Below are 15087 nucleotides of genomic sequence, written 5' to 3'. Positions count from 1 at the left end.
ATTTCACATCATTAAAATTAAAAGATGTGATGCCCCTCTATTTTCTATCCACTTAATCCAATTTAGAGGGACAGGGGAGCCAGACCCTATCCCAGCGACCAACGGGCACAAGATGGGGTACAACTAGGACGAGACCCCAGTCAATGGCAGGGCAGGGCCGATTTTCCCAGAAGCAACTGGGAAATGTGCCAGTGGGAGGAAGGGACGGGGCCAATTTTCCCAGAAGCCACTGGGAAATGCGCCAGTGGGAGGAAGGGGTGGGGGCCAATTTTCCCAGAAGCCACTGGGAAATGTGCCAGTGGGAGGAAGGGGCGGGGGCCAATTTTCCCAGAAGCCACTGGGAAATGTGCCAGTGGGAGGAAGGGGCGGGGGCCAATTTTCCCAGAAGCCACTGGGAAATGCGCCAGTGGGTGGAAGGGGCGGGGGCCAATTTTCCCAGAAGCCACTGGGAAATGTGCCAGTGGGAGGAAGGGGAGGGGGGAGGGGGGGGGCAATTTTCCCAGAAGCCACTGGGAAATGTGCCAGTGGGAGGAAGGGGAGGGGCCGATTTTCCCAGAAGCCACTGGGAAATCTGCCTGTTGAAGATGGTACCGGGACGAAACCCATGTGCACACGGAGCGAACATACACACTGCACACCGACAACACGCCAGGAATCGAACCTAGGGCGCCAGGGTGCCAGAACTGGGAGGCAACAGTGCTAACCGCTGCACAGTCCTGCTGCCATATAGTTTGAAACTTAATCATAAATCGTGCAAATTAACTGTCCTCTCACGATACAGATTGGATCCGTATTACCTGAAATATGATTTTAGTCTGTGAATTGTTTTAAAATGTAGCCACAGGAAGTTAGAAAGGAAACCACAGATCATAGCTAACTAGGGTGATTATTTATTTGTTTTTGACCATACCTGAAGTTGTGTTTTGATGCTTTTTTTAATAATAATAATAGTTCCTTACACTTATATAGCGCTTTTCTGGACACTCCACTCAAAGCGCTTGACAGGTCATGGGGAATCCCACTACCGCCACCAATGTGCAGCCCCCACCTGGATGATGCGACGGCAGCCATAGTGCGCCAGAACGCCCCCCACACACCAGCTCTCAGTGGGGAGGAGAGCAGAGGGATGAAGCCAGTTCAGAGAGGGGGGTTATTAGGAGGCCATGATGGGTAAGGGCCCATGGGAAATGTGGCCAGGATGCTGGGGATACCAGTAAGATTTCACGCCCTGCCGCACTCATTCTGCTTGTTCTTTCAAGTTTGGTCTCTTAGGGACTGTGACCGTGTATAAATTGGGTGACTTTGTCTTGGGAGACGACGTGTATGAAATTGTCACGGTTGCTTCGGGCTAGTGATCCTGGTCATTCGGAGACGCTGTGATGTCATGCGGATGTCAACTCTTAACTGGATGGGTGAGGCGACACGGGAACGATGCCCAGATAACACCTTGTCGCATGGGGAAAACAGCCAGATTCCATCTTATTGCCCATCGCTGATAGAAGATTCCTAATCTAGATTAAGTTCACTAAAATAGTTTAACACACAATTAGGAGTAGATCCAGACTGATTTAAACTCATTTATTAATATTAAAAAATAAAAATAGGTTACAAAAACATCGGAGAGGAAAGCCACTCCAACCATGGATTGTGTGCATCAGGGTTATAATAATAATAATAATTGCTTACGCTTATATAGCGCTTTTCTGGACACTCCACTCAAAGCGCTTTACAGGTCATGGGGAATCCCACTACCGCCACCAATGTGCAGCCCCCACCTGGATGATGCGACGGCAGCCATAGTGCGCCAGAACGCTCCCCACACAGCAGCTCTCAGTGGGGAGGAGAGCAGAGGGATGAAGCCAGTTCAGAGAGGGGGGTTATTAGGAGGCCATGATTGGTAAGGGCCAATGGGAAATTTGGCCAGGACGCCTGGGTTACACCCCTACTCTTTTCGAGAAACGCCCTGGGATTTTTTAATGACCACAGAGAGTCACAACCTCGGTTTTACGTCTCATCTGAAGGACGGCGCCTGTTTGCAGTCCAGGGTCCCCGTCACTATACTGGGGCATCAGGACCCACACAGACTGCAGGGTGAGAGCACCCCCTGCTGGCCCCACTAACACCTCTCCCAGCAGCAACCTTAGTTTTTCCCAGGAGGTCTCCCCTCCAGGTACTGACCAGGCTCCCACCTGCTGAGCTTCAGTGGGGTGCCAGAGCTGAGCTAATTCCCCATTACAGTTCAAAAGATTTCAAAGCTGCACTCCTTGGTTGTGTGTTTTTTTTTTAATTTATTAAACGTATAAAGAATTTACAAATACAACTAGAGGAGCAGAAACCAATAAGAGAGAAAAAAAAGATACAATCAGAAAGAAAAAAAAACTAACTGCCAGAGAGATAATGTAAGTAAGTTATAGAGCCAAATTACTTTTGACATGTAACAAATGTTAACTTGCTCGTGCATTTTTCACATTTTTACAAAATTTAAAATACATGTTTCAACTACAATACTAAAAAAAAAGACTAAAAAAAGTATGATTGGACCATTTTAATTGATAAATATTAGCTTTACCCAAATAAATAAATGCTTCCCCCCCAAAAAAAAATCTTATTACAACAAAATATCAAAATCCTTAAATCTAAAAAACACCTTTAAATGCCTACAAACAAAACTGTCCAAAATAACTTCACACACACAAAAAAAAGACACAAATCTTCCTGCCCATGCTTACATTTGTGCTGTGTTAGCTGGATAAAACTTACGAACAATTTTAAACAATATCTTTAACCTTATTTGTATTATAATAATATCTATCAGGAGTCCTGGTTGTGTCGAAGCTGCGGCGGCGCTGAGGACTGACGTCATCACGATGCGCGGCTTTCACCCTCGTGGCAGTGGATTGAATCAGCTAGTTGAGCTAAATGATCGAGAGGAAAGTTCTTGTTTTTTTTTTAAAAAAAAAACATTTTCGTGTCACGTTCGGAATGCGTGAGGCTTTTACCGGCTGTGTTGATGCTTGAACAGATCACAGGACTAAGCTCAGGAGCAAAAATACAGCAGAAAGTGGGTTTTAAAACTCCGCAAAGCAGCCTGTGTTTCTGACGGACTCGGAGGATGGCGGAGAGCTTGTTAGATCTGCAAACCGAGCTCCACTCTTTCATGGGGGTGGTGCTCAAATCGATCGTGTACGAAGTGGCCGAAGTCTTCCGAAACAGGACGTGTGACTCGGAGGACGAGTTTCAAGACAAACTCCGCGGCGTCTCCCACATCCTGGTGAGACGGGCCGTGTTTAAGATCACCCAGTGTGTGGAGGAGACTTTCGGGACTGAGTTGGCGCAGATGAAGAAGGAAAACGAGACCCTGAAGGTGAGATTGCGGTTCTGGGAGAAGGAACCGGGAGCAGGAGGGGATCGGGGACAGACAGATCGTGTTGGACACACGCCTCCCTGTGAAGCCCCTGCAGGGATAAAAGAAGAAATGGACACGGAACCGGAGCTGTCAGGTCAGTGGGGTGACTTGTATGAAGTCACTGTGTGTTTAAAAACGTCCTCCCTGGTGTGAATATCATGGAGAGATGCAGAGTGAAGTGTGTCATTCTGCAAAGCGCTTTGAGATGCCACCTTTAAAGGCGCTAGATAAAATAAAGTTGATTATTACTGTGTGAGGTGGCAACGGGTTATGGTGCTGAAAACATCTGTAAGACAGTAGCAGGGCTGAAAACATGTCGTTCGGACTAAGATCGACTCAAATATTTACTTAGAGAAACACTGCACATCACTGATGTCAACTGCTCGTTATCGTGGTTGTTGGGGCATCTCGTTCAGAAAACGTAATAATATAATTATTATATTTTAAACCCTCGCTATAAACGTACTTGATTTATATCTGTTGTGCTGGAATGAAGTCACAAAATGTGAAAACTGCATCCTCATAACATAAAAGCAAAGATCCGAATGCCAAGATGAGCTTAATAATAATAACATCACTTTATTAACCCTTGACAATTTCTTGCAGTAGGAATTATCTTTTCGCAGACCCCAGCTTGCTCTCCAGGAGACACACAGACAGGGAGAGAGAGAAGCTGGGGGTCAGAGCGCAGGGGCAGACATTGTACGGCGCCACCTGGAGCAGCTGGGGTTCAGGGCCTCGCTCAGGAGCCCAACGGAGTAGGATTCCTCTGCCGGCTGCGGGATTTGAACCGGCAAACCCCTTCCAGCCCCAGGCGCAGATCCTGAGCCCCAGAGCCACCACTCCGCCCCAGAGACATACCAGGATCTGTACCGGTCTGTCATGATGCTGTACCATCCCTTCTCTCTCTGTGGATTTTGTTTTGCTTTTGAAAATATTCTATTAGTGTTTTTTTTTTTAGCATCTGTGCTCTCCGAGTTCCTGGGAAATCGGGACTAAGATAAGGGGGCGGAGTGGTGTCTCTGGGGCTCAGGATCTGCGCCTGTGGCTGGAAGGGTTTGCCAGTTCAAATCCCACAGCCGGCAGAGGAATCCTACTCCGTTGGGGCCCCCCCTGAGCGAGGCCCTGAACCCCAGCTGCTCCAGGGGCGCTGTACAATGGCTGACCCTGCGCTCTGACCCCCCAGCTTCTCTCTCTCCCTGTCTGTGTGTCTCCTGGAGAGCCAGCTGGGGTCTGCGAAAAGTTAATTCCTAATGCAAGAAATTGTCAAGGGTTAATAAAGTGATGTTATTATTATTAAGCTCATCTTGGCATTCAGATCTTTGCTTTTATGTGGGCCTCAAGTTATGAGGATGCAGTTTTCACATTTTAACTTTGAATCAGTTATTAGAACGCTTTGCTGGGCGTTGATCATGTCAGTAGAGATCTACGATACCAACAATACTTAATCTCTGTGAACAAAAGTGGTTAATTTGGAGTGTACTTTAGCAGCCATATCACCCTGCAACTCACAACTGGCAGCCCCCCCCACTGGAGCCCAGCAGGTGTGAGCCTGGTCAGTACCTGGAGGGGAGACTCCTGGGAAAAACTAAGGTTGCTGCTGGGAGAGGTGTTAGTGGGGCCAGCAGGGGGCGCTCTCGCCCTGCGGTCAGTGTGGGTCCTGATGCCCCAGTATAGTGACGGGGACACTAGACTGTAAACAGGTGCTGTCCTTCGGATGAGACGTCAAACCGAGGTCCTGACTCTCTGTGGTCACTAAAAATCCCAGGGCGTCTCTCGAAAAGAGTAGGGGTGTTACCCCAGTGTCCTGGCCAAATTTCCCATTGGCCCTTACCCATCATGACCTCCTAATAACCCCCCTCTCAGAACTGGCTTCATCCCTCTGCTCTCCTCCCCACTGAGAGCTGCTGTGTGGGGAGCGTTCTGGCGCACTATGGCTGCCGTCGCATCATCCAGGTGGGGGCTGCACACTGGTGGCGGTAGTGGGATTCCCCCTGACCTGTAAAGCGCTTTGAGTGGAGTGTCCAGAAAAGCGCTCTATAAGTGTAAGCAATTATTATTATTATTATTATTATTATTATTATGTCTACGTGCTATAAAGTGAATATCATCATGTCTTAAGTACTCTTTACTGGTCTGTCTTGATGCTGTAAAATCCCTGCATCTTAAAGATTTTAATCTTTCTCTGTGTTTTTTTTTTTTGCCTTCAAAAGGACACTACTCTTAGCCCATGTTAAAGGTCTTGTTCCCTTGTCCTGTGTTTACAGGCTCAGAGGCCAGTGCCCTCCCTGACGCTGGGGACAGGGCTCCTCTTGAACAGCAGCCCAGTAAGGAGGAGGAGGAGTGGGGCTCCCGTCTGATGCAGGAGACAGAGCTCACCGCTGCACACGGGAAAGAGACACTCAGTGAGCAGCAGCACACAGAGAGCAGACAGAGGGTGGGGGATCTGGACTCTGTGCCCGTGATGAAGATAGAGCCCGAGAGTGAGACACCTGGGCTCTTAGTATCTGATGATTTTACAGTGACGATGAACAATCTGGACACCAAGAATATTGCAGCACATTGTATTGAACTGGGCCGTGTCTCTGTACAAGAGCCCAAAGAAGAACTGGGTGAGTTTAATCTTACAGAGCAGGACATTGCCCAAATTGACTGACCCTGCAGATAAAATAATCCATGCATACATAAACTAAAGTCATCCATGAACTGAAATATCTTAGCTCTCTTCTTTTGTGTGCATGGCATGTATAGTCTTGTGCTTGTGCCTTTGCACGCCTTCTAATCTGGTAGATGTTTTATTGATCTTGATTATCATCACAATTCTTCCTTTGGTCTTTATTGTTGATGATTATTCAGTTATTGCTACATTAAACGTTCTCTCGGAGAAGGTTTTGATCTTTACTCTCAGCCCATGTTAAAGACCTTGATCTTTTGTCCTGTGTTTTTCAGGGTCAGAGGTCAGCGCTCTCCCTGACGCTGGGGACAGGGCTCCTCTTGAACAGCAGCCCAGCGAGGAGGAGGAGGAGGAGGAGGAGGAGGGGGGCTCCCGTCTGATGCAGGAGACAGAGCTCGCCGCCGCACACGGGAAAGAGACACTCAGTGAGCAGCAGCACACAGAGAGCAGGCAGAGGGTGGGGGATCTGGACTTTGTGTCCGTGATGAAGACCGAGCCTGAGAGTGAGACACCTGGGCTCTTAGTATCTGATGATTTTACAGAGAAGATTAATCATCTGGACATGAACAATAATTCACAAGGTTGTAAGGAACTGGGCCGTGTCTCTGTACAAGAGCACAAGGAAGAACTGGGTGAGTTTAATCTTACAGAGCAGGACACGGAGCCCCAGTTGACTGACCCTGCAGAGCAGCAGACTGCTATACCTGGTGAAGAGAACAGTACTGAGTCACGGCACCCAGAGGAGAGTCAGTACAGGGAGGAGCAAGAGCAGCACCTACAGGGCTGGATAATAATTAGGCCTTGTTCTGTTCAGGTGGAGAGCAGAAGTGTCATATGATCCCTTAGTACCTGATGACCTTACACACAGGCTCAGTAATCTGGTTACTAAGAAAACTGTTTTGATGAACTGGAGTGTGGGCACAGAGAGGAACAACTGAATGACCTGAATGGTTTTTGTCTTTCAGAGCTGGAGAAGGAGATCCACGCTTCTGTGCAGCCCACTGGGGGACGCAATGGAGAAAATGCAGCTCAGTTCCGGCACCCAGAGCCAGACCCTTCCAGGGAGCGTTCGCAGAACCAGGGACCCCGGCACGATCAGAGGACGATCTGTCAGTCAAGCATTTCGCCCCCCGGCCAGCACCTACAGACAGAAGAGAAACCTTTCAGCTGCAGCCAGTGCGGGAAGGGTTTCGGTCAGCGACCCAACCTGAAACAACACCTGCGCACGCACACGGGAGAGAAACCGTTCCGCTGCAGCGAGTGTGGGAAGGGTTTTCTGGGCTCGCGTTCCTTTAGGGCCCACCAGCGCACTCACACTGGAGAGAGGCCCTTCAGCTGCAATCAGTGCGGGAAGAGCTTTAACCAGTCCAACAACTTGAAGAGACACCAGCGCCTCCACACGGGAGAGAGGCCGTTCACCTGCGCGCAGTGCGGGAAGGGCTTCACGCACTCGTACTATTTAAAGAGACACCTGCGCGTGCACACGGGAGAGAGGCCCTTCAGCTGCAGTCAGTGCGAGAAGAGTTTTACCGACTCGAGCACCTTGATGACCCACCAGCGCATCCACACGGGAGAGAAGCCGTTCAGCTGCAGTGAGTGTGGGAAGCGGTTTCGATTCGTGAGCACCTTGATAGCCCACCAGCGCCTCCACACGGGAGAGAGGCCGTTCGTCTGCGCTCAGTGCGGGAAGAGCTTCGTCCAGTCGATCCACCTGAAGACCCACCAGCGCCTCCACACGGGAGAGAGGCCGTTCGTCTGCGGCCAGTGCGGGCGGAGCTACGCGTACCCGAACCACTTGAAACAACACCTGCGCGCGCACACGGGAGAGAGGCCGTTCGGCTGCCGCCAGTGCGGGAAGAGTTTCGGCGACTCGCGCACTCTGAAGAGACACCAGCGCGTGCACACGAGAGAGAGAGGCCGCTCAGCCGGCGTGGGGGAGAGTTTTATCCCGTCGGGTGACTTGACAAAAACGCAACAGTGTAGCCACCAGTTGTTGACTCGATCGCAGTCTTAACGCGGTCTAAAACTGTATTCGTTCGAGAAGGTAGCGGCGTCGGCACGACTAAATCGGAGATCGCTCTCGTCGTGCAGGTTTAATTTATGTTTTCGAGGGAAATGTAGAAAGGTTTTAGTTTCATTCAGTTTGAAAATGGACGTCTTCAGTTTATTTCTCGGAACGTCATGTTTAGTCCTGTTCATTTATGATTGAGACCGTTCTCTCCTTTGGTTAGGCTCGTGTTACAGCATTTAATTCGCCATGTAGAACAAAGACGTGTGTATGAAACTGATTAGGATCCTTAATTTTCATTCTAAGGGGGGAATCACACATCTGATTAATATCTACCCGAAACCTTGTCCACCAAATGGGTCCTGGTTGCAGAATCTTAAGCGAGGATAAAAATCAAAGACAATAAATATTTATGCAATAAAGGGTAAATGAGTTATTGTATGAATCTCTCTCGATAAGAAAATCTGTTTTTGCGCCTATACTGGTAAATATGGAAGCCCGTTTCCGCCAGGGAGTAAAAAAAAAACGCGCTATGGTATCTCAGAATTACGACTTAGTAAGTCAGAATTCCGACTTAGTATCTCAGAATTGCGACTTAGCAACTCAGAATTCCGACTTAGTATCTCAGAATTGCGACTTAGCAACTCTCACATTTGTGACTTCGAAATAGCCATATTTCATTGTCTGTCCTTTTGTTATTGTAACGGATTCGGGTTCTAGGGATTGTGCCCTCGCCGCTCCCACCCTTGTTCGTGCCTCGCTGCACTGGCTCGAACCTGAGTCTTGCCAGCTGAGCTAAAGAAGACCTTCTTTTTTAAGTAAAAAAGGACATACAATGGAAATACGTAAAAAGTATGTTTCAGCTTTTATAATTGTGAATTCTTCTGGATGTGAAGTGCCTATTTCTGTATCTTATTTCATATTCTGTCTACGTAAATAAAAATTATTTTAAAAAGCCCACCATGCACTATTCCATCCGGGTACTATGGAAGCCTCACTGGCGGAAATGGGATTCTATAAAAATTAGAGTAATTAATTTGATTTTTATCAGGGCACTGTACAGGACAAGTCTTCAGGCTTATAGATCCTATGATCCTGTACGATTCATGAAAATAGTGTAACGGAACGGCCGACATACAGGTTGTACGATCTGGTTGCAGTACACCACCCTCCCCTGCGCATAACAGGGATGCTGGCCGCCGGGGTTAAAGAAAGTGAGCCAGTGCAGCGAGGCACGAACAAGGGTGGGAGCGGCGAGGGCACAAGCCCTAGAACCCGAATCCGTTACAATAACAAAAGGACAGACAATGAAATATGGCTATTTCGAAGTCACAAATGTGAGAGTTGCTAAGTCGCAATTCTGAGATACTAAGTCGGAATTCTGAGTTGCTAAGTCGCAATTCTGAGATACTAAGTCGGAATTCTGACTTACTAAGTCGCAATTCTGAGATACTAAGTCGGAATTCTGAGTTGCTAAGTCGCAATTCTGAGATACTAAGTCGCAATTCTGAGATACTAAGTCGCAATTCTGAGATACTAAGTCGCAATTCTGAGATACTAAGTCGGAATTCTGAGTTGCTAAGTCGCAATTCTGAGATACTAAGTCGGAATTCTGACTTACTAAGTCGCAATTCTGAGATACTAAGTCGGAATTCTGACTTACTAAGTCGCAATTCTGAGATGGTAAGTCGCAATTCTGAGATACCATAGCGCGTTTTTTTTTTCCTTCCTGGCGGAAACGGGCTTCCATAGGTAAATCCCTAGTGTTGGTTTTTAATTTTTTTTTCCCCCCAATGCAAATCTTTGTTTTTTTTAACCCAAAGGGGGCAAGCGTTTTGTATTGTTCCACGGTCCCCATACACAAATGCAATTAAACGTTATCGCCCGAGGGCCTCGTATGAATCCGATCCCCGGGCTCTGCGGCTCGGGATCTGCGCCCGGGGCTGGAAAGGGGTTTGCCGGTTCGAATCCCGCGGCCGGCAGAGGAATCCTACTCCGTTGAGGCTCCCCCCCTGAGCGAGGCCCTGAACCCCAGCTGCTCCAGGTGGTGATGTATACAATGGCTGACCCTGCGCTCTGACCCCCAGCTTCTCTCTCTCCCCCTGTCTGTGTGTCTCCCGGAGAGCTAGCTGGGGTCTGCGACAACACCAGCTCCTCATGCAAGAGGATTAATAAAGCGATGTTCTGTTAGGAATGTGATTCACAGTTCCTGGATACCCAGACCCTATACCACGCCCACCTGCGCGAGCATCTTTGCTTTGCTCTCCACTGCGACGTCCCTCCCACAAAGCAGGTGGCTTAGACATGCCCAGACGTTTTCCAAACGTTGAATGCTGGCTGCGAAGGAACAAGTAACCTGGGCTGAAAAAAAAACCACAACGTTTCGGCCGTGGAGCCTTCTGCGGGCGTGAGAGAGACGGGGCAGGAAGCAGAGGCGATGTAGCCACCTCGTCTCTTTCGCGCCCGAAGAAGACGTTCTCCGAAACGTTGTTGTTGTTTTCTTTCTTGAATAAACCTGTTACTTGTTCCTTTGCAGCCTACGCCTGCTGATGCAGCTCCCCCGCCACCTGAGCTGTTTAATACTGGTGTCGCATTGGAGCCTTGGTGTACGAGAGAGGAGCTCAGGGTGGTGTCTGATGCACTTTCTTGAGTAAAAAGGCGGACAGGCAGGTGTCATTTTGGTGTTCTGTCGTCGAAAGCATCGCGCGCTGCTCTGCACAGGTGCGTCTTCCAGATCGCCGAGGAGCGAAGCTGCCGATCCTGTTCATCGGAAATCCCCTCGTCGTCGATGACAATCGGTGCAGCTCGCGTCCTAGCGTGAAAGCAGTATGATAGTATGGAGGATCTCGATTTCCTTCTCCCTCACACAGCTCGTGTAACGTTTCTAAAGCTGCGACAGAATAGGGTCAAAGCACTTTTTAAAAAAAATGTTTTTCGTGTCTTTGATTTCCAACTGTACTGTATATAAGACCTTGGGACCCTCAGTAGTGTGTCTGTCCTGCAGGACAGTCCCAGCGCTGTGTTACTGTGCGTATTGAGCTCAATACAGACTGAATCTGCACTGACTGTCTCCTGTATCACGTCTGTCTGTACTGTATATAAGAGCTGGGAGACCCCAGCTGTGTGTCTGTCCTACAGGACAGTCCCATCGCTGTGTTACTGTGTGTATTGAGCTCAATACAGACTGAATCTGCACTGACTGTCTCCTGTATCACATGTATCTGTACTGTATATAACAGCTGGGAGACCCCAGCAGTTTGTCCTGCAGGACATTCCCAGCGCTGTGTTACTGTGTGCATTGAGCTGAATAATGATAGAGTCTGCACTGACTGTCTCCTGTATCACATGTATCTGTACTGTATATAACAGCTGGGAGACCCCAGCAGTTTGTCTGTCCTGCAGGACCTGTCCTGTCTTTCACACACCTGTCCTGTCTATTAATCACCTGCTCTGTCCTTTACATACCTGTCCTATAGTTCACAAACCTGTCCGGTCTATTAAAAACCTGCTCTGTCCTTTACATACCTGTCCTATAGTTCACACACCTGTCCGGTCTATTAAACACCTGCTCTGTCCTTTACACACCTGTCTTATAGTGCACACACCTGTCCCGTCTATTAATCACCTGCTCTGTCCTTTACACACCTGTCCTGTCCTTTACACACCTGTCCTATAGTTCACACACCTGTCCCGTCTATTAATCACCTGCTCTGTCCTTTACACACCTGTCCTGTCCTTTACACACCTGTCCTATAGTTCACACACATGTCCTGTCTATTAATATAGTGCACACACCTGTCCCGTCTATTAATCACCTGCTCTGTCCTTTACATATCTGTCCTGTCCTTTACACACATGTCCTATAGATCACACACCTGTCCGGTCTATTAAACACCTGCTCTGCCCTTTACATACCTGTCCTGTATTTCACACACGTATTTCACACACTGTCCTGTATTTCACACACGTGTCCCGTCTATTAATCACCTGCTCTGCCCTTTACACACCTGTCCTGTCCTTTACACACCTGTCCTATAGTTGACACACCTGTCCGGTCTATTTATCACCTGCTCTGTCCTTTACATACCTGTCCTGTCTTTCACACACCTGTCCTATAGTTCACACACATGTCCTGTCTATTAATCACCTGCTCTGCCATTTACATATCTGTCCTGTCCTTTACACACCTGTCCTATAGTTCACACACCTGTCCGGTCTATTAAACACCTGTCCTGTCCTTTACATACCTGTCCTGTCTATTGAACACCTGCTCTGTCCTTTACATATATGTCCTGTCCTTTACACACCTGTCCTATAGTTCACACACCTATCCCGTCTATTAATCACCTGCTCTGCCCTTTACATACCTGTCCTGTCTTTCACACACCTCTCCGGTCTATTAAATACCTGTCCTGTCTTTCACACACCTGTCCTGTCTATTGAACACCTGCTCTGTTCTTTACATATCTGTCCTGTCTTTCACACACCTGTCCTATAGTTCACACACATGTCCTGTCTATTAATCACCTGCTCTGCCATTTACATACCTGTCCTGTCCTTTACACACCTGTCCTATAGTTCACACACCTGTCCGGTCTATTAAACACCTGTCCTGTCCTTTACATACCTGTCCTGTCTTTCACACACCTGTCCTGTCTATTGAACACCTGCTCTGTCCTTTACATATCTGTCCTGTCCTTTACACACCTGTCCTATAGTTCACACACCTGTCCCATCTATTAATCACCTGCTCTGCCCTTTACATACCTGTCCTGTCTTTCACACACCTGTCCGGTCTATTAAACACCTGTCCTGTAGTTCACACACCTCTCCGGTCTATTAAACACATGCTCTGTCCTTTACATATCTGTCCTGTCCTTTACACACCTGTCCTATAGTTGACACACCTGTCCTGTCTATTAAACACCTGCTCTGTCCTTTATACACCTGTCCTGTCTTTCACACACCTGTCCCGTCTATTAATCACCTGCTCTGTCCTTTACATATCTGTCCTGTCCTTTACACACCTGTCCGGTCTATTAATCACCTGCTCTGTCCTTTACATATCTGTCCTGTCCTTTACACACCTGTCCTATAGTTGACACACCTGTCCGGTCTATTAAACACCTGCTCTTTCCTTTACACACCTGTCCTGTCTTTCACACACCTGTCCGGTCTATTAAACACCTGCTTTTTCCATTACATACCTGTCCTGTCCTTTACACACCTGTCCTATAGTTGACACACCTGTCCTGTCTTTCACACACCTGTCCTGTCTATTAATCACCTTCTCTGTCCCTTACACACCTGTCCTATAGTTCACACACCTGTCCGGTCTATTAAACACCAGTCCTGTCTTTCACACACCTGTCCTGTCTATTGAACACCTGCTCTGTCCTTTACATATCTGTCCTGTCCTTTACACACCTGTCCTATAGTTCACACACCTGTCCGGTCTATTAAACACCTGCTTTGTCCTATACACCTGTCCTGTCTTTGACACACCTGTTCTGTGTTGTGAACACCTGCCATGTACTTTACACATCACAACCACCACTGGAGAACACCCGAGGCAGTAAGGGGCTGAAAACAGGAACAACCTGTTTGTCCAGGTTTTTAGAATACAAAAGTAACTTGGGTCGTTCACACAGTCACAGAGTCAGAAGGTCTCTTCACTCCCACAGGTTAATATTCACTTCAACTGGTGTCTCGGAGGAGAGTGTGTCTGGCCAGTCTGCTGCTGGACTCTGTGTCCCAGGTGAGTCTGAATGATCTTTTGTACACACTGTGTAAGGCACACAAACACAGGAGACATTGCACACACACAGAGAGTCTATTTGCACACACTCATTCACTCCTCTTAGACACACACACAGTAGACACTACACACACTCAGAGTGGACACTGTACAGACACACACTAGATTGAATTCTCTTTTACTCCTCTCAGACACACACAGTAGACACTACGCACACTCAGAGTGGACACTGTACAGACACACACTAGATTGAATTCTCTTTTACTCCTCTTAGACACACACACAGTAGCCACTACGCACAAACGGAGTGGACACTGTATAGAGACGCGCTGGACTAATTGATATTTCACTCCTCTCAGACACACACACAGCAGACACTACACACACTCAGAGTGGACACTACAGACACACACTAGGTTGAATTCTCTTTTACTCCCCTTAGACATACACACAGTAGACACTACGCACAAACAGAGTAGACACTGTATAGAGACACACTGGACTAATTGATATCTCACTCCTCTCAGACACACACACAGCAGACACTACACACACTCGATTGAATTCTCTTTTACTCCTCTTAGACACACACAGTAGACACTACACACACTCGGAGTGGAACTGTACACTGGACTGAATTCTCCTTTTTCATCTTTATTCTGCACCTGAACTGTTCTATAGTTTCCCCTTCACTGTTATTTAATCTACAATGCTGTACATCATTAAAACAAAAGTGCTACAGACTTTGTACAGGTGGACACCTCTCCCTGTTCCACATTTGTTAACACACACACACTGATTTCAATCATCGAATTTGAATTGCTCTGAAATTTGTTGTCATATTGCACTAAAATCTGATCACAATCGAATCAAACCACATCTCATGATCTAATTATAAAGACATGACCTAACGGCTCTGATGTGTTCTGGGAAACAGGAGGAGGTCGGTATGATCCTGCAGGAGGAGGAACTGAAATGAGGAACAGTCATATTAGACAGATCTGTGATTCTTACTGCTCTGACATGACTACTGAATTCAATTCAATTCAATTCAACTTTATTTGTCATTATACTCACACAGGTGCATAGTATATTGAAAAGTGTTTCTCATGAGTCACTCAGGTGCATTATATAAATAGGACTGACGATAAGACAATAGACAGTAACACAATAGCAATAACAGTAACATGTAATAACAACATAAATAACATGGAATCAAGTCATCAAAACTGTGCAAAATT

The 15087-nt window shown here is 47.4% G+C and overlaps 4 protein-coding genes across 9 annotated transcripts in view; 2 read left to right on the top strand and 2 right to left on the bottom strand.

Annotated features, from left to right (window-relative positions):
- LOC148662626 (uncharacterized) overlaps positions 1 to 15087 on the bottom strand; it is a 783119-nt gene that overhangs the window by 355775 nt on the left and 412257 nt on the right. The window lies entirely within an intron of this gene.
- LOC148662637 (uncharacterized) overlaps positions 1 to 15087 on the bottom strand; it is a 186980-nt gene that overhangs the window by 49947 nt on the left and 121946 nt on the right. The window lies entirely within an intron of this gene.
- Positions 2874 to 8517, top strand: LOC148662644 (uncharacterized). Of its 3 annotated transcripts, none has more exons than XM_088632215.1 (4): positions 2874 to 3500; positions 5674 to 6018; positions 6356 to 6505; positions 7046 to 8517. In XM_088632215.1, exons 1-4 carry the CDS (start codon positions 3113 to 3115, stop codon positions 8092 to 8094), a joined length of 1932 nt encoding a protein of 643 aa, XP_088488341.1. In that variant the 5' UTR covers positions 2874 to 3112; the 3' UTR covers positions 8095 to 8517. The 3 variants fall into 3 exon arrangements, with proteins under 3 accessions (XP_088488341.1, XP_088488340.1, XP_088488342.1); XM_088632214.1 differs by having other exon boundaries at positions 6356 to 6712; XM_088632216.1 differs by lacking the exon at positions 5674 to 6018 and having other exon boundaries at positions 2875 to 3500; positions 6356 to 6712.
- LOC148662643 (uncharacterized) overlaps positions 13695 to 15087 on the top strand; it is a 53477-nt gene continuing 52084 nt past the window's right edge. For all 3 annotated transcript variants that reach the window (XM_088632203.1, XM_088632204.1, XM_088632202.1), the window contains exon 1: positions 13695 to 13846. The gene's annotated coding sequence lies outside the window, so the exon portion shown is untranslated. The remainder of the gene's footprint in view (positions 13847 to 15087) is intronic.

Source organism: Lepisosteus platostomus, chromosome 5 (assembly GCF_059453375.1).
Source record: "Lepisosteus platostomus isolate fLepPlt1 chromosome 5, fLepPlt1.hap1, whole genome shotgun sequence".
Classification (NCBI taxonomy): Eukaryota; Metazoa; Chordata; class Actinopteri; order Semionotiformes; family Lepisosteidae; genus Lepisosteus; species Lepisosteus platostomus.
This window is presented reverse-complemented; position numbering and strand designations above follow the sequence as displayed.